Source organism: Prionailurus viverrinus, chromosome C2, assembly GCF_022837055.1.
Source record: "Prionailurus viverrinus isolate Anna chromosome C2, UM_Priviv_1.0, whole genome shotgun sequence".
In the NCBI taxonomy this organism is placed as follows: Eukaryota; Metazoa; Chordata; class Mammalia; order Carnivora; family Felidae; genus Prionailurus; species Prionailurus viverrinus.
This window is the reverse complement of record NC_062569.1, coordinates 118,250,769-118,277,037: the sequence shown is the minus strand read 5'-3', so window position 1 is coordinate 118,277,037 and position 26,269 is coordinate 118,250,769. Positions and strand designations below refer to the sequence as shown.

Genomic DNA, 26,269 nt, shown 5'->3' with positions numbered 1-26,269 from the left:
GTTCCACAGCAAGTTCCATATATATATGGAATATATATATATATATATATATATATATATATATATATATATATATTCTGGGGTGTGTGTGTGTGTGTATACACATACACGCTCTATTAGTTACGTTTCTCTGAACTATTCTGACCAATATAGTGATACACTAAATGCTTCCCCTACAAGATAAGGAAGACAAGAATGGATGCTCTCATCACTTTTTTTTCAACATTGTACTGAAGGTCCCAGTCATTGCAATAAAATAAAAATAAATACATAAAGATTAAAGAGAAAAAGGTAAACTGTCTCTGTTCAGACATGCTCAGATTGTTTCATAGAAAATCTTAAGGAATATACAGCACTGCTAGAACTAATAAGTGAATTTATCAACATTGAAAGATAAAGGTCAACACAATTGATTAATTATATATTTACACACTGGCAGCAAAAAATAGGAAAATGGAATCTGAAATAGCATCAAAACACATAAAACACAGGAACAAATATAACAGAAGATGTGCAAAGTATCTGCACCAAAAATTATAAAACATTGCTAGTAGAGATTACAGAAGATATCAGTAAATGAAAATATATAATGTTCATTTTACATAAAAGACTCAATATTTTCAAAATAGCAATTCTTCACTAATTGCAATCTCAAACATATTCTTAGAACATTTTTTCACAGAAATTGTAAATCTGATGCAAAATTATATATGTAAATGCAAATGACCTAGAAAAGCCAAAGCGATGTTTAGAAGGGAGAACTAAATTATAGGTCAAACTAATCTTAAGACTTTATCTATATCTCTAGTAATCAAGATAGTGTGGTATTGGTGAAATGATAGACATATAGATAGATCAATGAAACAGAATACAGAATCTAGAAATAGATCTACACATATAAGCTATATTGTTTTTGACAAACATGTCAAAACAATTCAATGAGTAAAGAAAGTCTTTGAACAAATAGTGCTAGAATGATTGGCTATTCATACAGGAAAAAAGTGAACATTTAACTGTGTCTCACACCGCATACCTAAATTAGCTCCAAATCATTCAAATACTTAAATAGAAAAGCTAGAATTACAAAACATCTAGAAAAAAACATAGAAGTAAAGTTTGCCACTTTGAAGGAGACAAAAACCTGCTTAGATAGGACACAAAAATATAATATCTAAAGGAAAAAATATTATAAACTGGACTTTATAGAAACTAAAAACTTTTATATTTTAAAGCACAATACTAAGACAACAAAAAGGTAAACCAAAGGATGAGACAATATTCATAATACATTTATCTTATGAAGAATTTCTATTCAGAAAATATACTTAATCTTTATCACCCAATAATACGCAGACAATTAATTAAAAAATAGGTTAAAGAGTTGAATGTATGTTACAAAAGAAGATATACAAAATGGTCAACAATCACATGAAAAGATGCATAACATCAAGAAGATGCCTTAATCATCAGGGTAAGTGCAAACAAAAACCACAGGGAGAAATCACTACTCGCCATTAGAATGGCTAAATTAAAATGTAAAGTATGAACAAAGGTTTTAAACAACTGGATATCACATACACTGTTGTTGCAAAATCAGAAAGTTAATTTGTTTAAAATACAACCAACCTTATGATCTAGTCATTTCATTTCTAGGTATTTACCCATTAGAAATAAAAATAAACATTCACAAAAAATGTTGATATGTGAATTTCTATAGCAAATTTATTCACAATAGCTAAAAAGTGGGGATAAAAAAACAAATGTCTATTCAGAGGTAAATGAGGTAAAAAAAAGTTACATCTGTGTAATGGAATAATTCTCAGCAACAGAAAGAAACAGACTACTGATGTATACAACATAGATGATCTGAAACTTATTTCGCTACATGAAGAAAGTCAGACGCAAAATAGTACATACTGTAAGACTTCATTCAATTAAAATTTTGGAAAATACAAACTAATGGATTATAATTAAGAGTAGATCAATGGTTTGTCTGGGGCTGAGAAACAGCATGGAATGTGAACAGACAGAACAGTTTTGGGGATTATAGAAATATTCTACATCGTGTTTGTAGGGATGTTTCACAGGTATATATACCGGCCAAGATTCAAATGCATTTACATAATGAAAATATAAATGCATTATGATTATACATAATGAAAATTATAACTAAATAAAAGCAATTTTTTAATGGAAAAATATAAATCATCAAAGTATATGTTCACAGGACTCCATGTTGATGTAACTATGAAAATGATTTTATAATGTTGGTAATAACATGTTCAAAAATCACTGTAAGATTAATAGCCTGATGGATTTTGATTTATTTAAAAGATCAAAATGATATAAATGTATACATACAAAAGAACAAACAAAATGGGTAGATGTAAGTTAAGGCATCTTTTAGGGTCTTTTCCCCTTACATTCTGTAAAAACCAAACATTGTATATAGAAGAGAAATATTCCTTTGTTCAAATATTACTTTTAAGTCATGTTGATATGAGAGAGGTAGTAGGGTGGGCGAAGATCCAAGGAATTTCTATGTCCCTTTCAATATGTCCCTTACACTTGTCATGTTTTTTCTGAAGAGACTCATCTAATGAGCTGCTTGCCAGGCTTCTTGGGATCAGATGGGAGAAGATAACCAATAACTTAGGCATTTCTTGTTAATCTAGTAGTATTCGAAGCTGTAGTTTTAAAGAAAAACAAAATGATAAAATACACATTAATATCAATATACTCTGGCAATCCAGGCAAATATATTACTATTGAGATTACTTATTTCAGCATGTCAGTTAGTATTGCCAATAGTACAATGTCTAGGTGAAATAGACATTGTAAAATAAAATGGTGTAGTACATTAAAAGGTAATTTTACTTTGATTTTCTTTATAATGTTAAAGCTATAGAAGACCTTACAAATCATCGGCCAAAAAAAAAAAATGTATTTTTCAGATTAAGCAGTAAAAAAACAGAGACGCTTGTTTAGGATTATGCACCCGGTTTGGCCAGAAGTGAGACAAATACTTCTCAGAATCAGGCTCTTTCTATTAAATTTTTTTTTAACGTTTATTTATTTTTGAGACAGAGAGAGACAGAGCATTAACGGGGGAGGGTCAGAGAGAGAGGGAGACACAGAATCCGAAGGAGGCCCAGGCTCTGAGCCATCAGCCCAGGGCCCAACGTGGGGCTCGAACTCACAGACTGCGAAATCGTGACCTGAGTTGAAGTCGGACGCTTAACCAACTGAGCCACCCAGGCGCCCCAGGCTCTTTCTATTAAATCATAGGTTTTATTCATCTCTGGAAAGTTACTGTATTTTAATTTAATTTAAGAGAGAAAGTAGGGGGAGGGGCAGAAAGAGAAGGAGAGAGAGAGAGAATCCCAATCAGGTTCTGAACTGTCAGTGCAGAGCCCTATGCAGGGTTTGAACCCATGAACCCTGAGATGATGCCCTGAGCCAAAACCAAGAGTCAGAAGTTTACCTGACTGATCCACCCAGGTGGTCTTTGCAATATTAACTTTAAGTAAACTTCTGTGTTTTCCTTCACTCAAAAATTTGGGAGAGTGTAAATATTTTGACCATTATTCACGTATTCATTTCTGGATTAAAGACAATAAACCAAATTAGTTATTAATATCAAAATATTTAAAAAAATACTTTCATGTGATTACTAGGGGTTTATATTCACATTCAAAAAGAAATCCTGTTTCTAAAGTCTTCATTCAAATTAAATAACTTGGTACCATTGTAAAATCCTACCTAAAGTATATAACCTGATTTTCACAACCACAATAATATACTCAAATAAATTGGGTCTGTAAAATGTAATAGAGGTAGAAAAAATCCTTTTCAGTTTTAGCCTGTAGTATTCTCAATCTTTTCTTTCTAGTGGTATAACAGTCATAATATGACAAAAATAATTATTTCTCCTTGATACCTGCTATTAAAAAATAATCTAAAGGGTTTTGTGTATGTTCACATGCGCTTTAAGTAAGCTTGGAGTCCACATTTTAATCACTACATTCAAGCGGTTGTCATCTTTCCCTTAGATAAACATGTTGCTCTTAAATCTCCTTGGAGTTCATGTCACTGTACGAAATTAACCTGTTTACCCTGGTTAGAGGGAACTTGTAGGTTCTGATTAACGACAAGAATTTTCTCTTTCTCTTACTAAATACAGTGTCAATGTTTTCACAATATTTTAGATATCTTTTGTAAACAGTGAAACTCTGCAGACAAGTGATAGCTGATGAACTCCATTCATGACATTGCAGTGAATTTTTGATTATAGCCAAGAGTCTGAAATTAAATGTTGCTATTGGTAGGAGACAAATCATTTTAGCTAGTGGTTATAGTTACTACATATATGAATTTATATAGTAGGTGGTCCTGGATATTTCATTCCATGATACATGTTCTAACATTTTTTTTTTGTTATAAATTTTTTTCTCTAGTTGAAGCGAGACTTAGCTCAAATATTGAAACTGCCACTTTTGGGTCCTTTCATGGAAATTGTTAAGTAGTGTATTTCAATTACACAGTTTTCCTGGGGACATTTTTGCTTGTGAAAATGCTAGCTCTCTATTTTCCGGTAGAAATATCTTTGGAGGAGTGTAGCTGACATGCTGGCTCTCTTCCCCAAACCATGGATACACTGTCTGTCAATTTTCTAAATTAATATATTTCATATTATATATTTTGATCCAATTTAGCTGTTTTAAAAAGCTCAGTAAGAAATGTAAATTAATAATATAATTTCAAATGGCAAATATGCATATTTAACTAATCATCATATTTTCTTAATATTTATCTTCAGTTTGTGCTTTTTAAATTTACATTTTAAAGGACTTAATTTCTGGAATTCTAAAACTCATGAAGAAAAATGTAGTTCTTCTTAATCACATTACTGTTATTAGGAAAATAGCTTTAGTTAAAGCCACTAAAATAGGTGGTTATAACCATCAAAGGGGGGGATGTGCCTGTGTCTGTATTCTTTCACCTTTATAATATTTTATTGCGTTTTACTTTCACTTTACTTCACTTGCCATTTTCATTTGCATGGAAGAAAAATACAGGATCACTAAGCACTAGAAAAAAAAATGACTCCATATAAATTACAAATAAACTATGTCTATTGATCTTTAATTGTGGCCTATTATCGAATTAGCTTTAGAGTTCATGCCTTCTGTATGTCCTGAGCTTGAACACTTACTCTCATCTTCACTTCTTGTTCTAGTTGCTGCCCATCATCGCTTAATTACCCAGTCCGGCCTTCCCCTGGAAACCATTCATTAGCAAGCAGTGAGACAAAGTTCTACAACATTATTAGCCTTCTTTCCCAAGTATGCAAGCTGATTTGCCAATTGATCAGTAAAAAAGTGCAGATGAAAAATTTGTTCTTAGGAAAACCTTTTGAAAAAGTCTCAAGATGAGATCATGTAGGCATTTCCAAATATGTATTAAGTGCTCACACACACAGCATAAGAAAGTGGTGTCTTGATCAAGTAGATTGAATCATGGTTTCTGTCACTTAAAATTACATTTATCCTATTTCTCCAAGAACTTGCAGCTTTCTAGAGTATTATTGAGCAAAAATAGGTACTAGAACCTATTTCGGATGTTAAAATGATTTAGGGGATATTATGAATTTTCTATACCTTTTTCTTTTCCCTTCATAATTTTTCTATTTATTCTATTGCAATATAACCTGCTGAAATATGTTTCAAGATTTCCACGGCCTAAGATTGCTTTGAAGAATTTCTCAGTGTAGGAAGTCGTACTGAAGTATTATTCACTGTCTTAATTCTAGGGCTTCAATGCTCCATAAAGCAAAGAAGCATCCAAGGAAATATTTTTTCCAAGTTGGAAAACCCCTCTATAATAACCTCTCTCAGAAACTGTGTTAAACAGGCTCACTTCTGTTTTTCACCCTACTAGGAAGATTTTCTTCACCCAAAGCTAACCCTGTTTATTCTTAAATTCTTGGATAACTAAATGTACAAACAAAAAGGAAGAGTCTAGTGTTTTTATTTTTTAATCTCATGAATAATGCATTAACATTTTCCTCTAGGTTCTTTGCCTTACAGTCTTAAGACTGATAAAAAATGTAAGTGGCTACCTAAAGATATTCAGTTAGTTGTAAATTGATGAGGAAAATAAACTAAACAAATAAAATACTGTATACTAGATATGAGCTGAACGATGTATAGAACAACATAGAGGGATTTGAGGGGCACTAGCTTTTTCTCTAATATGCTTGTCCTGAAGACAAATAAAAATTTTAAATCTCATAGCTGCCTATCAGGCCCTCTTTTGAAACCAGTATTCTATTCCACACTGAGTTACTTAGCAAATAAAAAAAAATTGCTTCTTTGCTAAATAGTGATGCCTGTAAAATGAAGATCACTTCATGTGGTACAATTCATTTAAAATATAAATTAAACTTTATGGACACTAAATGGCTTTTTTGAGGAAGTCTAAAACTTGAACTTTGGATAATAATCGTTGATTTCTTCAGCATCTTTTCAAATATTCATACCTAATGGTTATTTTCTTATTGTTTATGCAAACATGAGGCCTAGAGATCTCTGACTGTGTGGCTTGACTTGTTGGGAATTTAAAGCTATAAGAATGCCCTTCTTCCTATTTTGGGGGAAACCCACAAAGTAAAACATTGTATTTTGAGAATTTGAAATTTTAAAAACTAAAAATAAAGAGAATAATTTTATAGATTGAAATATCTGCACTGTTTTGCTAAAAGACAGTTTTATCTTGCTTCTATCATACTTTGAATTCTTTGTATAAAATCAATTTATTACAAATGATAATAAAGTTAACATAAATATTGTTATATAAATAGAAACAATATACAAAAAAAGGTTTTTGCTGTTCATTTATTGGCTGCCTCAAGAAAGTTGTTCTGGATCTCTCTCTCTGGGTTCAATGGTTCAATTAAATACCCCTTAATATTGTCTAGTCAATCCAGTTGTTTATGTTTTTAATGGAGTAGGATTATATGATTGCTAGTCTAATTATCTATTAAAATGCAAATGTATTAATTTATTCAAATAGAATAGAATAAGTTTTACTAATTCACTGCTATGTGAGTAACTTCTGCCTTCATTTCTGGGGCTATGTTAAACAATTTGAAAAGGAAAATTAACAAATCAAGTTACTAGGTATAATGTTGAAGTCTGACATAAAATGAATCCAAACAAAAAGGACAAAGCAGAACAATAAAAAAATAAAACTTTAAGTATATTGCATGAATGTGAATTATATTTTCATTCATTCAAAAAATATTGATTGCAGACCTACAATGTGCCAGTACTGTTCTAGATGCTTGGAAGACAGCAGTGAACAAAACAGACCAAAATCTTTGCTCTCCTGGAATTTATATTTTATTTGCTAATTGCACAGTGTTTTGGATGAACTCATCTCTTGGCAGGCTCAAATGTTGGCTACAGGTGGTCTGTAGGCTACTTAGCATTCGTAGACATCATTTTATTTTGAACAATGTAGTATTCTGGACTTCATCAGGCTTGTCATAATATAGTATGGTGTTTCTTAGGTTTGGCATATCAGTCCATCAATGAAGGGTCTCCACCACCCCATCGAATATAGTTCTAAGTTAGAAGACTGTAAAACAAGGACATTGTTATATATTGTGGAGGTTGTACCAACTTTCACTCTGAAGTGTATTAAAAATAGATAATTCATGTTTTTTTTACAGTAAAGATAGAAAAGTTCATATTTCTAAGTTAGGCATGTTTTCCTCCAGTGAAAAAGCTCATCCCCCCAAGAATTTTCTGTACCTGTACCCGTGCGACTGGGTGGTTCAGTCAGTTAAGCCTCTGACTCTTGGTTTTAGTTCAGGTCATGGTCTCACAGTCCATGAGTTTGAGCCCCGAGTAGGTCTCCATGCTAGCAGTGTGGAGCCTGCTTGGGATTCTCTCTCTCCCTTTCTCTCTTCCCCTCTCCAAATCATGCCTGTGCAGGGGCATGCACTCTTTCCTTCTCTCTCTCTCTCTCAAAATAAATAAATAAACTTCAAAAAAATTACAAATAAATAATTTTCTATATTCCTTCAAAGAGTGTATCATGTCTCTCTTGAGAATCATGATGGAGTGAATCACTTTTACTGTTGGGAGCTAGACATATTCCACAGGAACATCAGGTATATTGTTGCCCAAAAAGGATTTGGACATGTGGTCTATACATTTTTATTTTGATCTGTTCTTGAAGATGCAAACCTTTATATTTAAAGTGCTAAAACAAAATTATTCAGCGTTTGCTATAGTCGTTGCTCTCTGCAATACCTTTTCCATAAATACTACAGATGAGCCCATCTTCTGTCCGCCATATGCGCCATACAGATGACTATCCATTTTAGAGATCCTGTTTCATTGTCATTTTTATCATATTCCCTTAGTTTTTTCAGTACATTTTACTGATTCATGTAATTTGTATATGTTGTATATCTTACATGCATTCTCATTATCCATTTTAATGGAGAAATTTAATGAGGAAACTGCATAGAAGAGAGAATGGTAAAGAATAATAGATGGCTCAGTCGATTAAGCATCCGACTCTGGCTCAGGTCATGATATCACGGTTCACAAGTATGAACCCCGCATGGGGCTCTGTACTGACAGCTCAGAGCCTGGAGCCCGCTTTGGATTCGGTGGCTCCCTCGCTCTCTGCTCCTTCTCCACTCACGCTCTGTCTCTCTTTCTCAAAATTAAATAAACATTAAAAAAAGAAGAAGAAATTGTGTCACTCGTCTCAGCATCTTTTAGTGTAGAAATGAGTAGATTTATCTGGAGCAGAAATTAAATGTGAGACTTTGTTTTCTTGATTCTTTAGGGTTATGACGAATTCATCATAGGGTCCAGATACAGTAAGTAAAAGCATGTTATATGATCATATAAAACTCACACGTAAGCATCCATAACCCTCCGTAATTACTACCAATCAGGAAACTAATCAAACTAAACCTAAAAATAAAGTTGTGCTAATTCCTGTGAAGACCTCTGCTTTTTTGTCAAGGAGCTGATCTGAACACCTGAATCCTCAGCTGCGGTGGCCACTGCTTCTGCAGAGCCCTCTAGTGGAGTGCATGACCTATAGCAATGTCTTAAGCCAGAGGCTTGACTAAAAAATCTTTCGTGAAATCGAGCCAAGTGAGTGCTGGCAGATGATTATCACTCCTTCGTGTGTTTCGATGTGACGTACCTCCAACAGGCATATTTCCTATATGTGAACTTGACTTGTAAATTTATTGTACTCGAAGGTGAATTTAAAAAAGACTCACGTTTTTACTTGGAGCTTTACTTGTATGAGTGCTTCAAAAAATAACTCTTGAATATTTAAGCCCCAACTAAGTAATAGAAATGGCTAAGTGAGTACCCTTGGAATAATGAGAATACAACATGCATATTTTGAATACTTTCATTGCCATAATTAAGAACTGGAGGAGGGTCTCTTATTTTTCTAGAAGAAAACGTATGTCATTAGTATATTTGTAATTAAATGTTTTAGAAGCCATCCCTTTTACTTTGATTCAGTTTTAAAATTAAGTTCTTTGGAGCTTCAAATAAATATGTAAAATATGTATTTTTTAATTTAAAGAAATATGTTTGGATATCTAAAAACCTAGAGTTTAAAACAGAAGTAGCTTCCATTTTAATTTGGGAAATACTGCATGGGTAAAGATGACTGACATTAAGATGTGGATTACCTGTCACATTTTAAATTATTTATCATTATTTAACCACTGTATTGATGTGACATAATAGGGATCACTGACCCATAGCACAGTCGAGGAGACAAATTGGAATAGCAGGTGAGGTTATTTGGGCACTTGTGGAAACCAGAGCATCCATGAAAAATCGCAAATGTTTGACACTGTTGAATATAAGATCCCTATGACTTAATATGGATTATTTTTCCGGTTCCCAGCTGAATTGACGACTATGGTTAGACAAGCACATAATCAGTTAATTTTTCTGTATTGAGTAATTCTATTTTATGTTCAGGCTTACAAGATACTTGAGAAACAAAATTGAAGCCATGTGTTCTCAAAATACTTCTATATAGAATAGTCAATAACCCTTTATCAAATTTTGCTTTTGGTTAAAAAAATGCTCTGGTTGCACTTACATTTTTACCTGAGCCATAATTATAACTTACACACACACACACACACACACACACAGACACACACACATATGTACACATATATGACATCATTAAAAAATTCTCTTCAATCGATAAACTGTATTTCTATTACTTGTTTTACCAAACTACATATCAGTATATCAAGAAAATTATGATGCTCGTTTGTAATTAAAATTAATCCATTAAAAATGAGGGACATTACTTTTTCATCTTTAGATAAATGTCCTAATACTTGTAAACACAAATTCATTCCGTATTAAGTCATGGGTTTATTTCTACAATGGTTTTCTTATGCTTGTTAAGCTTTGCAGATCCCTTGGATAGTTTAAATTTGGCATCAATACATATGTTGAGAAATTATTATCAAACTGTAATTATCACATATTCAACATATCTGAAGTAAAATTAACGGGACTATTATACACTATTGTGTTGAACAGTGTCTTCTCTCTTCTAGATAATGTTTGGTATTTACTTTGTCATTTAAGAACTTAAAATATTGGGCAGACAATTCATACCCTTGAAACAGTTCAATAACAATGAAGATTGGTATATTAGAAAATGATTACAAGAGTGATCTAGATAAAAGTGAACTAAAAGAGTTAACAATAGTGGTGAATTAGTCGTGACTACTTACCTTCAAGAAGAGAGGGATTTAGGATACTAGAGTATTATCTAACTACTTTGTGGGAGCATTAGGTTTATCTTGAAATTTATTGGGAGATGAAGTTGAACCTATTGGGCCACGTATTCCTGTATTTTTACCATCTGACTTAAAAAAATTTTTTTAACGTTTATTTATTTTTGAGACAGAGAGAGACAGCGCATGAAAGAGAGAGGGTCAGAAAGAGGAAGACACAGAATCTGAAACAGGCTCCAGGCTCTGAGCTGTCAGCACAGAGCCGGACGTGGGGCTCGAACTCACGGACCGCGAGATCATGACCTGAGCCGAAGTCGGATGCTTAACCGACTGAGCCACCCAGGCGCCCCAACCATCTGACTTTTTGATATGTTCATGCTTATATTCAAATATACGCATACACATATTTATACTAATTTTCCAAACAAGATCTACGTATTCTAGACCTCTGCCGTACAAAGTGTTGTCAGACCTGCAGAAGACAGGGCGTAGGAACTTGAGGGAATGCATAATCTTCAGTCCTGTGCTTGATTTCCAAAATCAGAGTCTGCATTTGTGCAAGCTCCCCAATCTTCTGTATGTTAAAGATTGAGACCTCCTGCTCTAGAAAACTTGGCTGGATAGAGCATCAATACACCATTTCCTTCGTGCGTGTGCACATGTGAATGTGAGTGTATATATGTTTATGAACGTATAAGTGTGTGTAAATATATATGGTTAAGTCCCAAAATGGGCTTACAAGGACGATGATGTAGGTTCTGCTTCAGCCAAATGCTCCCTTGTCCCTCAACCACCTCAAGCCCCCTGTGCTCTTGCTCAGAGTTTTCTCAGAGCTTTGGGATGTTTTCCTTAGATTTTAAGATGAACTCTTGGCTTGTTTTGACTGGTTTTTGGCAAGGGAAATGGAAGACTAGGAAGTAATGGTAGTACTAAAGTCTGTTTTTTAAAGTAGAGAAATGTTTCAGAGGTAGTTATAAAAGTGAGTGTAAGCGTATGTTTTAAACAGCATTGGTCAATCCTAGCAAGCCACATATGTGATCTTTTTTTCTTTTTTCTTTATTTTTCTTTTGACGCTTTATAACAGTTGAGTGAAATCCTTCTAATTTACAATTAGCATTTTTCAATGAATTCAGGCATGCTAATTTTTATATTGATTGCATAAACCTGTATGTTTAAATTTGAGATATGTTAATTCGGTGGATATCGGTTAAAATACAGCAAATTGATTTGTGCAGCCCACTGCGACTATTTTCAAGTCCAAAATTTAGTAACTGTCCCAAAAAATCACAACCTTCGTGAAGTTTTCTTGGATTATTCTGTTCCAATACCCTCAAACACTTAGGTAATGGAAGTTTTCCCATAAAGTTCCTCATAAGTATTTTTTCTAATGTTTTCTTTGCATCCTGGCAAGGGCTCTCAGACACTTTCCTTATTGTTGCCTTTGACTGCAGGAACATAATGAAGTCAGTAATGTTTTAGTCTTTCTCTAACTGTAAAATGATAAGCTCTAAAGAATTTTGCAGCTCCAAGTGTGAACTTTTTTGGGTAGGGATTCCCAGTCCTTTGGTCTTTCCATTAATGGGAAAAAATCTTACTGTTGTTGCTGTTGATTCTCTCCTTTCCTGAAATTTCATTTTTCTTGTCATCTCCAACCCATTCTTTCCTTACCTTTCTTTTATAACATTTACTCCTACTCAATTAATTCTGATAATTATACACCCTCCGTCTGCCTTTTGAATATTTTATTTGACAGAATTGATTCTCCCCTGCTGTTTATGACCTTTCTGGACAATTTCATCTATTCCAGTGGATTAAGCTACTACCAATTCACTAATCATTGTTTAACTTACAGTGTCTAACCTCCCCTCCCTTCTGGGCTTCTTATTTTCTATCTAACTCCTGGCTTGAATATCTACCCCTGCATCTTGCCATGTCCTAAACAGAGGCTGTTATTTTCTCACCTTTACTCCATATCCCCAATTTGAGCCACGAAATTCCTCATCAATAATTGTATCACTCGTCAACTAAGCACATAAGAGAGATATCTTACAAGCCTCTTGCATTTTTTAACATTTTAAAAAAATGTTTATTTATTTAATTTGAGAGAAGGAGAAAGAGTGTGAGCCAGGGAAGGGCAGAGAGAAGGAGAAAGATAGTCTCAGGCAGGCTCTGCGTTGTCAGCGCAGCGCCCAAGGGATGTGGGGCTGGAACTCATAAACCGTGAGATCATGACCTGAGCTGAAATCAAGAGTGGGACCCTTGGGGTGCTTGGGTGGCTCAGTCAGTTGAGCGTGGGATTTCGGCCCAGGTCACGATCTCTCAGTTTGTGAGTTCAAGCCCAGCGTCTGGCTCTGTGCTGACAGCTCAGAGCCTGAAGCCTGCTTGGGATTCTGTGTCTCCCTCTCTCTCTTCCCCTCCCCCGTTCATGCTCTGTCTCTATCTGTCTCAAACATAAGTAAACATTAAAAAAAAAATGTGGAACCCTTAACTGAGCTGCCCTGAGCCACCCAGGGGCCCCAAGCCCGTCCCATTTTTTAATATTCTCATTACTCTTTGCTTTTTCCTCATTTAGGCATGCCTTCTCCTCTAAGTTTACTTTCTTGAAAGAGTAGTACATTTACTATTTCTACTTCCTCTCTTTCCATGTACTGCTTTAGCTCAATCTACGTGCAGCAGACTCATTACTCCTCTAGAACTGCTACCATCCAAGTCATCAAAACCTTCAGCTGTCAAATCCAACTGTTATTCTTCAGTCAGTATCTTATTGAATATGTTCCTTGCAGGCACCGTTGACCATGAATTCTTTGTGAAACTCTTAAAAAGTTTTAATAATATGCTAATCTCTTCCGGTTCTTTGTTCTGCTCTATTTCTGCCTGTCTTTTAAATATTGGTATATGCTAGGGTTTCATCTTTGGCCAACTGATCCTTCTGTCAACACTTTGCTTATATGGAGGAACCTACTTATTTTTTTTTAAATAGTTATTATTTGTAAATGAAATTATTCCCAAAGGAACAGCACCAGTGAAGGTCTTTGTCTCCTAATTTTTCATCTATTCCTGGTTTTCCCGCGAACCACTTGATGTAAAATACACCCAAAATACAAATTGTTGTACCCACGCCAATCTTCTTTGATTTTGTATTGCTGACTGCCTCTTCACTCAAGCCACAGATTGAGAGGCCTCCCAGATGCTTGTATCCACTTCATTTCTCATAATCAATAATTATGAAGTTATGCCAATTTCCCCTACTTATATTTGTGTGCCTGCTCAGGATCGGACCTTCTAGATCTCTCTGCTAGATATAGATAAAAAATGTATGGAATGCTTTTAATATGTCAGGCACTAGGCTTAGACTTCCTCTGTACCACCCTAAAGCTTATCTAATCCTTACATCATCCCTATCAAATAGGATCTGTTATTATTAGAGTTTTACTAAGGGTGACAGAGCAAGGGCCCTGTTAGGGTTAGTCTGATTCAAGAGCCCCACTGCTATCTCCACATGATATTGGCTATGCTGTTGCAGAGGGATCCTAATTGGTCTCTTGGCTCCTAATTGGTGTTTTCGGTTCCATTCTACTCTCTGGATTTAAGTATGTCAAAATGATCTTCTTAAAATGCAAAATGAATAGGTCTCTACATCACCTTCAAGTCCAAGCTCCTTAGAAGAGTTCACAAAATTCTTTATAACCTTACACTTTCCTATTCTTCCTGTCTCCTCTCTTCATATCCCCTCACCCCACCTCAAAATCTATGCTCCAGTATTAGAGGTATGTGTCATTTCCTCCCCAAAGCATGCTTTTTACGCTTATTCTCTCTTCTCATCTTCTCAGGACTCTTCTCCCCCACACTGTGAAAATATTCTACTTGTATGTAACACTTGCTATCATGTGATTCTAAATTATTTAAAGGGCAGGGACAAGGTCTTTTTCATGTTTTTACCCTCAGTGTCTAACACACAATCAGGTACGTGGTCGGCATTTACATTCTGTTGAACTGAAATACTAGTTTCAGTATTCAGGTGAACTAAATATTGCAGATATCTGTCATCTCCCTCTTCCTCAAATCCGAAATTCAGCTTTTCCTTGGGGAATAGTGTTTGTTTTACCTCAGACATGTATCTTAATTTCATCTTGTATTTTCGTTCTTTTTGTTAGATTGTACTTCGGTTCCATGTTACTTTAGTTTTACCTTTATTATTATGTTTTTAAATGTTTATTTGTTTTTAAGGGAGAGAGAGATTGGGAGAGAGAGATTGAGAGAGAGAGAGAGAGAGAGAGAGAGAGAGAGAGAGAGAGAATCCAAAGCAGGCTCTGTGCTGACAGCAGAGAGCCCGATGTGGGGCTTTAACTGACAAACTGATCATGACCTGATCATGACCTGAGCCGAAGTCAGAGGCTCAACCAACTGAGCCACCCAGATACCCCTAGTTTTATTCTAAAATTGCCTCAGATCTCACCGTTTGGACTCTGATTTTCCCTCTTTCATGTTCAGCAGTGGTTCTCAAATGTCAGGATCACCACAAGGATCAACTGAAGAGCTTGTCAAGTTGCAGTTCTTGGGTCCCAACCTCAGAGGTTCAGTTCAGTAAGTCTGTGGTGGGCAGAAGGGATATGCACTTTTTATTATTTAAAAATTTTTTTAATGTTTATTTATTTTTGAGAAAGAGAGAGAGAGAGAGAGGGAGTGAGCGAGAGGGAGTGAGCAGAGGAGGGGCAAAGAAAGAGGGAAGCACAGAATCGAAGCTCTGAGCTGTCAGCACAGAGCCCAACAAGGGGCTCAAACTCACGCACGGGGAGATGGTGACCTGAGCTGAAATCGTATGCTTAACCGACTGAGCCACCCAGGCACCCTGGGTTATGCAGTTTTAAAAAGCATTACAGATACTTCCATAGCAGGTGGTCCATATACCACAGGTGGAGACACTCTGCTCTGTGCTATCAAGAGCATTTCTTCCTGAAACCCAGATAGGATAAGTTATTACTTGCTGAAATACTTTTGGTGTCTCTCTTTTGTTTAGAATACATTGTCAAATCACTGACCTGTGGCATAGGAGTTCTACAGTTTCCAGTCTGCCTTTTGGAGAACATCTCCCAGCACTCTGTCCCCACCCTTTACTTCCTTGTATCCTAACCCTTTTTGTATCGTACATTCTCTATGTTCTATGCATGTTCTGTGTTCTTTATGCGCCAGCTGCATTCTCTTGCCCTTACTTGGAAACTATTATTGTTTGTTTATGTTATACCTGCCTGTCTGCACTGCCTTCTGATCCACTGTTCCAATTACTGAGCTCCTAATAATCCTACAAGATCTACCTCAAGTATTACTTTCTCCATGCGGGCATCCTTGAAATAGCTGCCTTCTCCTCTAGCCTTTGCTCTTATCTTTGGCCAAATTTAATGTTCCCTCTGTTTGCTGATGTCACTCTTTTATACATCTATCCAGAATGTCACTCAGACGGTGGAAACTCTTTGATGTCTCTTGACTTAGAGAGTCTATAATTGAGAGATCTTACATTGTTTATATTATATTCCCGCAATTACATTATAATTGCTTTTTACGTATTTTCACACTATCGTAGCTTCCCTCAAACATGAAGGCCTCTTTCCACAGTGACAGTAGTTAATTGTGAAGAGAGAAGCAGTGTGAGGGGAAGCCAATGTATGTGGCTATCAGCACATGGGCGTATTTTTCTAAAATATTTATAAGTCGTCATTCCAAATAACACTTTATTTTCTTTCAAGTTTCAGGAAAATTTTATCTAGCCCTAGAACAATAGAACAGTGCCTTATGGAAAGACTCGAGTTGTGCTGCAACTTTTAAAAAAATGCCAGAGTCACCATTATCTGAGCCCTCTGTTCAGTATCTGTCAGTATTTTCAATTCTGACAGACTTGGCACTTGAAGAGGGTTCCACAGCCTCCGGTGACATAACGTGGGAAGAAGTTAGAGATACAAAGTAACAAGGCATACATAGAAAACCAGCAGGGCCACTCTCCCAGTCACTTCCTCTACCCACCTCCCAACCCCCCATCCCAGCCAACAAGCTCTCTTCAGAGGCCCTGAATTTCAATTCATGTGAAAATGGGGTTCCCTCATCAAAAACATAGCGTTTGTGGAAGGCCTATGTTTTGGTGAGGTCTTTTCAAACCCTTATTTAGATTTAGATTCCCCAACCTAGGGCTCTAAAATTCATCACTGATCTTAAAATTGTCCACCTATCTTTACTTTCTGGAGTTGTACAAAGAACGGAAGTCTCGGGTTCTGTTTGGAGTAGCAAAAGACAGATGAGGAGGAGGATATTTGAGTAATCGTTTTCCGGGGGATGTTTTAAAGATAAGTGAAGAGAGCTCTCCAAATATAAATCACAAAATTATTCAGCTGAAGTCGGTTGCGATTGTATTGCCCAACATGGGCAAGCGTGGTGTGAAGTGAGCAAGTGCAAGGACACTATGATTTAGCCATTGGAGTTGGAATGTAAAAGAACATCCAGCTATTATCAGATTGCAAGTGGCTGAAAAGCTGAATGGGGGACTGTGAAATATGCCATGTTTATCTCACAGATCCCAGAGATCCTAACATAGATGGTGAAGGGGGGGGGGGGTGATGTGTTGCCAAGGACTTCAGATTTGATTTGTATTACTCTTATTTACACCCACAGCACAGAAAGAATAAATGCTGCCCAGCAGCCACTCCTAGGGCTGGGTCTGCTCACTTCCTTAGCATGGTGAAGGTTACGCCCCAGTTTGGAAAACTAAAGTACAACAAATGTACACTGAAATCCCTGTGCCAAATCTATTGAAAGCCCTGATACCATTTGGTGTAGAACTGAAAAGACTTTCTGATCTGAGGTGTGTCTAAGTGTCTTTCTGGACCACAAAGGACTCATAAGAGTTATGATTACATTGAACATAGTAAAGAAATAATCCTAATTTTCCTTTGAATTACACAATCATCTTTAATTTTTTTTTTCTTTTAATGAAAGGCTTCTGCTCTTTTACTACAAACATCTTCTGACATTTCAGTTTCTTTTTCACTCACACTGCCATATGACATTCCTATCAGGGTTTCTGGTTTCTTCAGGGAATTAACCTACAGAGCATGTATAGCAAACAATAAAATAGCTGCTTTTCAATGAAAATAAGGAGCGGGTGTTTTTCCCTCCCTTCCACTGCTTTCTGCCACTGCCCCATCACAACTTCTGGATTTCCTGCCTATTGGCGGCGCCCCCCAGCCCCACCCCTAGCTCCCCAGTTCTGTGCTTCAGAGCAGTTTTCGAGCCTCAGCGGGCTGTTCCTTCCCCTACAGCGCTCACTTCCGACGGCACTAGGACCCAGGGAAGTCCCTGAGCGAGGTTCGAGGAAAGGCAGCCAGACTCCTCCTTATCTCCAGTGTCAAACTTGACATCAGCCTGCGAGCGGAGCATGGTAACTTCTCCAGCAATCAGAGCGCTCCCCCTCACATCAGTGGCATGCTTCATGGAGATATGCTCCTCTCACTGCCCTCTGCACCAGCAACATGGATTGTCACCTCTCCATCCTCCTCCTTCTCAGCTGCTCCGCTCTCCATTGCTTTGGGGAACTGATTCTCCAACCTTCCAATGAAGGTAAGCCAGGTAGAGCAAACTGCCCTGCCCCGCAGAGCTAACGCTCTTCAAAGCACGTTCTCCCTGAAACCTTTTTAGGTCGTTAAGGTGCCTCAGAATAAAGCAGTTTGCTCTGAGAGTAAACTAAAGATGTGCTTTTATTTTCCGGTGTCTTCTAAAAGACTTTAAGAGAGAATTTTGGATTGCCTAAACCTAAAATGTGTTTTTAATCTGATACCAATTCAAGCAATTACCTTGTTGGCTAATTTTAAGCAGAAAGAAAGAAATATCCTCCAGTTTTACAACCCACGATGCTAATTGACAAATAGCCGTGGCAGTATTTTATTTTCTAATTATGACCATGTAGTACTCTGAGAAGTTTAAAAGAAAACCCACCCTCCTCGCTAGATTCTTTAGTATGTTCAAAGGTAATGACAGGTTGTTTCTACTTAGGATCATGGCATTTATGAATGGACTAAAGGGAAATCAGAGTTTGTTGAAGCTGATGGTGTGTGTGTGTGTGTGTGTGTGTGTGTGTGTGTGTGTGCGTGTGTTTATATTGCAGTACCCTTATTGAAGTGATGTGTATCCCGCCAGGCGATGGTTTGCTCTATGGTACAGGTTCTAATGAGCAGCATATGCCACATTAACATAAGTAATATTTGCAGGAATTACAATAAGCTTAGATTGGATTCTCTTTGTTTAAGGGTTTATATACGAATACGGGAATGTACTTGATGAATAGTGAAAAGCTCTTGGGTAGGTATAGTAAATAACTGAATAGAAAATTAGAGAAATAATGTCCATATGCAGCAAATGGCATTTCCTGATGTTGGGTTATTTATTTTCTTCCTAATGGGCATTCATCCCTTTTCAATGGACTAAAGTGCACATGTAACATTGAGGACACCAATGTTTCCTATAAGATTGTGTATTTGATAGATACATTGCTTTTTTCATGTATACCTTTTGTGATCTATTCCTAATGATTTGTGAATACAATCACTGACTCTTAAGACAAAGTTCTCTAAATAATTGATTGCTTTAAAGCAACACTTACAACTTTGCCTCTTAATCATTTTGAACTTATAACAGTAACGTTTAGCAACCTGTTTTGCAGTTTAGTAATACTGAGAAATTGATGTGAAATGCTTCACTACATACTATGCCACTAAAAATATATTGGCAAGCCAATGCTGTTGTGTGTTGTATGCATTATTTTAAAAAGACAAGTAAATACTCAAAATGTTTAGAAACTTTTCATTGAATCTAAACACTGCCTCTCATATTTACTGACCTACTTTCATTGCTAATAGAGCAGTTTAATTTTGTTCTTTCCTTAGTGACTGTCTTTATCAATTTGGCAGATTTCATTAAATTTTTCTGTGTCTTTTTTTAACTGGGAAAGTGAATATTCTAAAATATAAGGATCAAGAAAATCATCTGATAACCTAGAAGTGACTTTTTTTTTTTTTTTTACAAATCAAATTAAAATCTTTATTGGAAAGTAATGGTCAATAATTTTTCATTGAATGAAAGGCAGGAGTAATCATTTGTATAATGAGTAACATATTAGTAAGTTAAAATTAGTGTTTGTTTAATCTCCTTAATTTTTGAAGATATTAAAGAATTGATAATAACTAGAAGTATAGTAATATTATTCCCGTATTGCTATGATAATTGTATTTCTCCAGATGGAATATTTATAAACTATTTAGATAATGGATTTTGCTGAATTAATAATGCACAGGGATAGAGCTGAGAGTCAGTATTTTTGTTGAAAACATAACCTTTCGGTAAATTGCAAGAGGAAAAAAAGACCCTTTATTTAAACTTATTCATGCTTATATAAAATTAATGAATATTAATTTAATGAAACAGGAATAATCAAATGTAAATTGTCTTTAAGCCACACCTTGTATATGTTTCAATATATAATCTATATAATATTATGCTGGCAGGGATGTATGTAGAAAGGGAAATAGATGCAGAAAACTGACACAATTACATTTAATTTGTTTGGATAAAAGTTTATCCATTGTTCATGGGATTATTCTTTCCAGATCATGTCCTATGGATAGTGTCTCCTTTCCCTCCTGAGGTCATGAAGGGAAGCTCTGGAACAAAATTTAAAATGAATGATTTACCTTGAGAAATATTTGAGTGTAGTTTTAAATATTAATGTAATAGCTTAGGTCTTAATAGTTGAGATGAACAACATGAAAAGTGAAAAACCCAAGTATGTGCCAAGATTTCCATGCAATTCTTCTAACAATGTCATTTGAATAGAAAGTCATGCTTCTGAAAATTCATATATCATAATAATGATAAAATGAATCTCACTAATATAGCTTTCTGATACAAGTTTTGAGAATGGACATATAAAATACTAGGTTGCATTTAAAATACTATGCTAAAAAGTCTACTTACTGTACTTTTACTAGAAATTTACTAGTAAAATTTACTAGAATTTATTTCACAGTCTTCTATGGAGTTAGGCATGATAGAACTAAAAGGGAACAAACAGAAGCCATTGAGTTAATTGCTTGCCCCTGTGTGATTTTTTTTTTTTAATTTGAGATTTGATAATTAAATAGCAATATTAAAATGCCATGGGTCTCTGATAAAGCAATTTTTTAAAAACTTAGAAAAAGTTTAATCTGAACTTCCCTTTTATTAATACAGTTACAAATAACTTTCTAATATGCTTTCAAGAAAATGACTCCAGGTGATACTTTCTATCACTGGCCTCCTCAATGATAATAGATTATTCATAATTTCAATGATCACTTTAACAATTGGCCTATATACTTAAATAGAAACTTTATTAACGCTGCACAGAACTTTATTAAAATCTTATCAGATCTCTGTTTACATGACACACCAACAGAAGACTTCCAATAGGAAATCAACTACTCATGGCAAAATTGGATTGCTATACTATGCATTATTTTAAAAGTTCATGTTTGCTCCCTATTGTAATCCCAAATGGATGATAATAATGGTAAATAAAATAACTTTGGGAAATGGTTAAAATTTGATATAAAGTGAAGTATCGATCTCTTTAGCATTGGATAAAGTACTCTCTTTAAACACTTTTCTACATTTGAAGGAGTCTGAGGCAGAATGAACTGCTTATTCATCAGTACATAATGCATTAAGTCATTTTTCTGTCCAAAAGCATTTGTAAATTAGATTAATGTTTATCTATAGAGCTCTTTACACTGGAAATCAGAGTTTTCAAAGTAAGAGTGGATAAAATTAAATCTGCATATTTATATGCTACTTATTTTGGGAGACTTTTATTGGAGTGTCTGGGACACTATATCTATGAAATGTATTTCACTGAACGTAAATCTCCCAAGTACTAGAGGTGACTATGCGATTGTTCAAAGCTTAAAATTAAAATTTGCATATGTACACTGTATGCCTCCTTTTGAATATTAAGCAAATGTTTGAGACAGCCATTTAAATAACGGATTATTACCTTTTTAAAAATTACTATAAATTGGCATCACTTTTCATATATAAACACTCATCCTTAAACAATAATACATTGTGACTGAAATCTTTATAGAGAACTAAGCTGTCATATCTTTATAGGTTTTTTTTTTTAAAGAGGGTTTACATTTGCTTTTAATAGCATTTCATCACACTAGACTAAATAATTGAATGCATTATACATTTTTGTAATTTAATAGCTCCCCTAATAGCTAACCCCCCCACCCCCAACAGTTATAACTATGCTATTTGCCTGGAGGTAGGAGAAACCTTAATTTCACTATTTTATAACCCACAACAGTTAACACTTGACCTAGGTCATTAACAGGATTATCAGCAAATTTGTTTAAGCTTTTACTGACAACCCGAATTGCTACGATAATATTTTGATTGTGCCGGAAAGAAACTTCTTGTAACCTCTCAAAATCTATCATGAAATTAATTCATTCTGAATCTTTATCTTTCCAAAGACTAATATTGATAATAATAATCCAAGTGAGAAAAATGTCCACTTCAATATCCCATTCTCCTCACTCTTGTGTTACATATATCACACCATTCTAAAACTTGTCATAAATGAGCAATTAACACTTCTTTTAAATGATACATATTCTGGCAATAACAATAGATGTATAAATACAAACCAGCTATCAAAATTTCAGTTTTATACTTTTTTATTATTGGTACTCTAGTTGATCTTGCTTTTCTGCCTGTTTTAAGATTTAAGGTCAATTGGATATATTTATAACTCAGAAACAACTGGAACTATAAAAGGGAAACTACATACATAAAACACTATTGCCACGTGTTACATCATGGTTATATTTATATAAAGTTGTAAGGCTAACAACCGGGAGCAAAAATGAAAAGCACTGAAAATTAATATAAAAATTTTAAACAAAATGTTGTACACAATCAAAACTTAAAGGCATTTTTTTAAATGTCGTTTAGTGAGGTTGGGAAGTGTCATGTGATCTTTTTAAATTAATTGAATACAATAATGGTTTGTGACTTGCTCATGTAAACAATTTAGGAGTTTCACCTTGACTCTAAAGAAACATTATCTTTAAAGAAAAGGTTTGGTAAAATTCTTCATTGTGTTTATATATTATCCGCATGTTAATATTCAAATTCCGATTTGTTCTTCACCACCTTCACTTCACTATAACTTTCTTTATAATAAAGATCGCTAAATGTTAAAATTGTTTCTGAAACTTTGGAATTTTTCTGAAATAAAATATATGCAATTTTTAAATATCAAATAATCAGTTACATATGCAAAGGATTTTTAAAGGCAAAACATATTTCCACAGTATATTTGATTTACTAACTTCAACGCAAATGGAAAGAGCAAGGACTGTTCTTGAGAGTTACTTTTTCCAAGTCATAAAATCTTCAAGAAAATATTAATAAAACTTTCTACAAATCATCAAAACTCGATAAGTTTTTACATTTACTTACTAAGAAATCTGTGATGTGGGTTACCTTTGATTTTAGTCATTTCCAAAGATTTTGTTTGGCATAAATACTAGATGTAAGAGGAAATATATGTATCTTGGAAGAACACTAAGTTTTACAAATCATTTTCTGTCAAGATCCTCCACTTTATTTTCTAATATACACACTTTTCCTTTACAACATTTAATAAACCTCTTCTTTTAATTCCTGCTTGATAAAAGATTTAGAAAAACAGATGCAGGTGTCCCCTTTTGGGTTGTTTGCAGAGATCTGGATTTTATCACCAGGGAGGGTCAATGCAGGGCTTTTACAAAGTGGACAAGTAGCTTTCCACAGATTGTTCAAATAAAGGGATGACTGGTGGTGTGAAACATTCATTATAGTATTCATCCAGGTATACCAAAAACCAGGACTTGAAATTTGCTTCTCAAAAATTTGGAAACCTTTGATAATTCTTTCCTAACAACTTTAGAAGTAAAAGTAATGTTGTGACTTTTAAAAAATTCAAAGGATTCGAAGCCACAAATCAAACTAGGAAGATACTCCTGGTGGGAATCAGGATGAGGGACCATGTGCTCCCCTTAATTTTACTCTTTGGGTCTGTTACAAGCCGCCTAGTATCAGGTAGTTCTTGGAATCTGGCAGGAGGTTTTCTCTTGGAGAAGTCTGAAAGTCAGCAAGTATTAGTTTGCCTCCCTCCTCTCAGCTTTCTTTGAAATAAAAAGTGTGGTGGATTACAAAGAAAAAAAAGTCTTTGCAGGCGAAAAAGTTGATTAGAAAGATGGGGAGAGGTAGAGACGTGCAAAGGTTCTAAAACCAATGTTGATATATAAATATTTTGCTTAAAAAGAAAATATTTATCACTTAAAACATCTGGCTAATCAATTTTTATTAAAATCCTAAAAACCTGCAGACTGAAAAAGCGTGGGGGGGGGGTGGCAGCGGGAGGTTGCGTTGTTTGTTTCTCCTCTAAAGTTTACACAACTTTTGATTTTCCCCCAGAAGAAACTACTTTATCCAGGAAAGTTTTAAGACTGTATGCCAAAGAATGCTTCCCCCTTTGGATGCCTGGGCAAATGCATGTGGAGGGTGGGTGGAATCAAAACCAGTTCAACAAATAAAGCCTCCAACTTGGAGTGATGTTATTAAACTGGAAGCCCTGAGTGTGCAGCCCCCTCCCTCCCTTCATTTTCTAAACCACGTCCTGCTGTTCCAGTCAAAGCAAAGGGTGAAAATCCACATAATCCAAACCAACATGGTGAAGTCAGAATAATAGGCGAGGAAGGAGGGGGGAAACAAGTGGCAGCACTGTACAAACAAACTGTTGTGAATAATCTTAGCCAGGGACTGGGGTGGCCACAGGAGGGGATGACGGCGTTTCTTTTCCTTCGCATTACACCTCCTACATTTGATAATACAGGACCGATTACATGTCAGAAGTGTGCTCTGAGAAATTTTAGGACGCAGCAGGGCTTCGGGGGTAGTGACAGCAATGTGGCAACCTAGAGAAGAGCAAGCGCTCCTCGCTGCCACCACACCCACCGCCAGGGCTTCGAAACCGCAAACTATTTCGCCCGCGGGACCAGGCTCGGGGGTGCGGAGGGAAAACGAGGGCTCCGGACAATTCATCACTTTTTCTCTCTGCACGGATTTCAAGATCAAATCATAGAAACTCAACTCTGGGTCTGCGTCCCCCAGCCCCAGCCCTCTGGGGGAGGGGGGCGGTGGTTCTTTGTGCGCGAGCGTCTCGGCTCCCGGCGGCCGCAGCCCGTTTCCCGAACGCTGCGAGGCGGCGCGGACCTCCCGCGGGCCCGGCCGGCGGCGGGCGGCGGGCGCACGCGGGGCCCCTGCGGCTGCGGACTTCCGCCCGGCGGCGGGGCCGCGCGCGCTCGGACGGGCGGCGGGTGGACGCGAGCAGCGCCAGGGCGCCAAGTTACGCGCAACGAGCGCGGGCAGGAGACCCCGGCGGGCGAGAGGTAAACGTGCGCCCTCTGCCTGCTGCCGCGGAGCTGCTGGCGCTCGCAGAGGCGGCGACCTCTTCACCGCCCGGATTCTCCTCATCTGGGGCTCGGGCCCGCCCAGAGAGCGCGGGCGCCCGGGACCCGCCAGGTACGTCCAGACTCGCACCATAGACTTTGACCCGAGATCTTCGTCCCCCCCCCCGCCCATCGCTACCAGCCCAGTCTTTTCAGCTTGGCGTCCGGAAGTGGCGCGGTCTCCTTTCCTTACGAGTTCAGGGACCCACCAGGTGGCAAGTGGAGGAGGGGGATACAGTTCTGCAGGCTTCTAGAACGAACTCCCTGCTGGAAAGCTCCTGGTACCCACCTGCTGCTCTGTTGGGACACACGGGAGCGCCTGAGACGTCGGGTCGTCCTGCTTGCTGTTGTTTGATCCGACCTCTGGGGTATTTGTTGGTCCTTTAGACGACCTTCTTTCCTTCAATTCTTCAGTTGCTAAAACTAAAATGAGGAGTCTCCCCCCCCCCATTTTCTTTAAAGCTACTTATGCCACCTGTTAGGCGCTTTGTGAGAGCACTTAAGTGGGCGTGTTCCATAAACTTCCCGGTGCACAATTAAAAGTTGTCTGTTTTCTCCTACCGCCTCGTATTTGATTGGCACCATTTTATTAAAACGAGATTTTCCCTCTTCCGGTTTTAAGAGTAAAACTGGAATGGGCCAGAGAGGGTGTCTGGGATCACTGCTATCGAGGTAGGTTAGTAGTAGGATGATGCTGATGTTTCTGTGGTTGTGTTGGAACTTCAGTATTTTTCATAAAAGAATTGTTGAATCCAGGGGATTCCGAAACTAAATATGGCCTCAGTGCCATGCCCAACATTGTAATAATAATCGTACAGAGTTGTGCTAGTTAGAAAGAATTTTCCCCTACATTATCATTCACTGTTTGCTG

The 26,269-nt window shown here is 36.5% G+C and overlaps 1 protein-coding gene and 1 long non-coding RNA gene across 6 annotated transcripts in view; one reads left to right on the top strand and one right to left on the bottom strand.

The window, feature by feature from the left end:
* Window positions 1-694: 694 nt before the first annotated feature.
* LOC125175399 (uncharacterized) lies at window positions 695-26,036 on the bottom strand. Its single transcript, XR_007155775.1, has 3 exons — window positions 25,688-26,036; window positions 15,279-15,412; window positions 695-2,687 (listed from the first exon to the last, which is right to left on the bottom strand). It is a non-coding gene; the product is annotated as an uncharacterized LOC125175399 (long non-coding RNA).
* Window positions 18,223-26,269, top strand: part of EPHA3 (EPH receptor A3) — a 356,643-nt gene continuing 348,596 nt past the window's right edge. For 4 of the 5 annotated variants that reach the window (XM_047875913.1, XM_047875912.1, XM_047875917.1 and 1 more), the window contains exon 1: window positions 18,223-18,424. In XM_047875913.1, the coding sequence (XP_047731869.1) occupies window positions 18,337-18,424 (88 nt within the window). In that variant the 5' untranslated portion in view covers window positions 18,223-18,336. Of the gene's footprint in view, window positions 18,425-25,314; window positions 25,472-26,269 lie in introns of those variants that run through there. The other variant, XM_047875916.1, reaches the window with a different exon arrangement.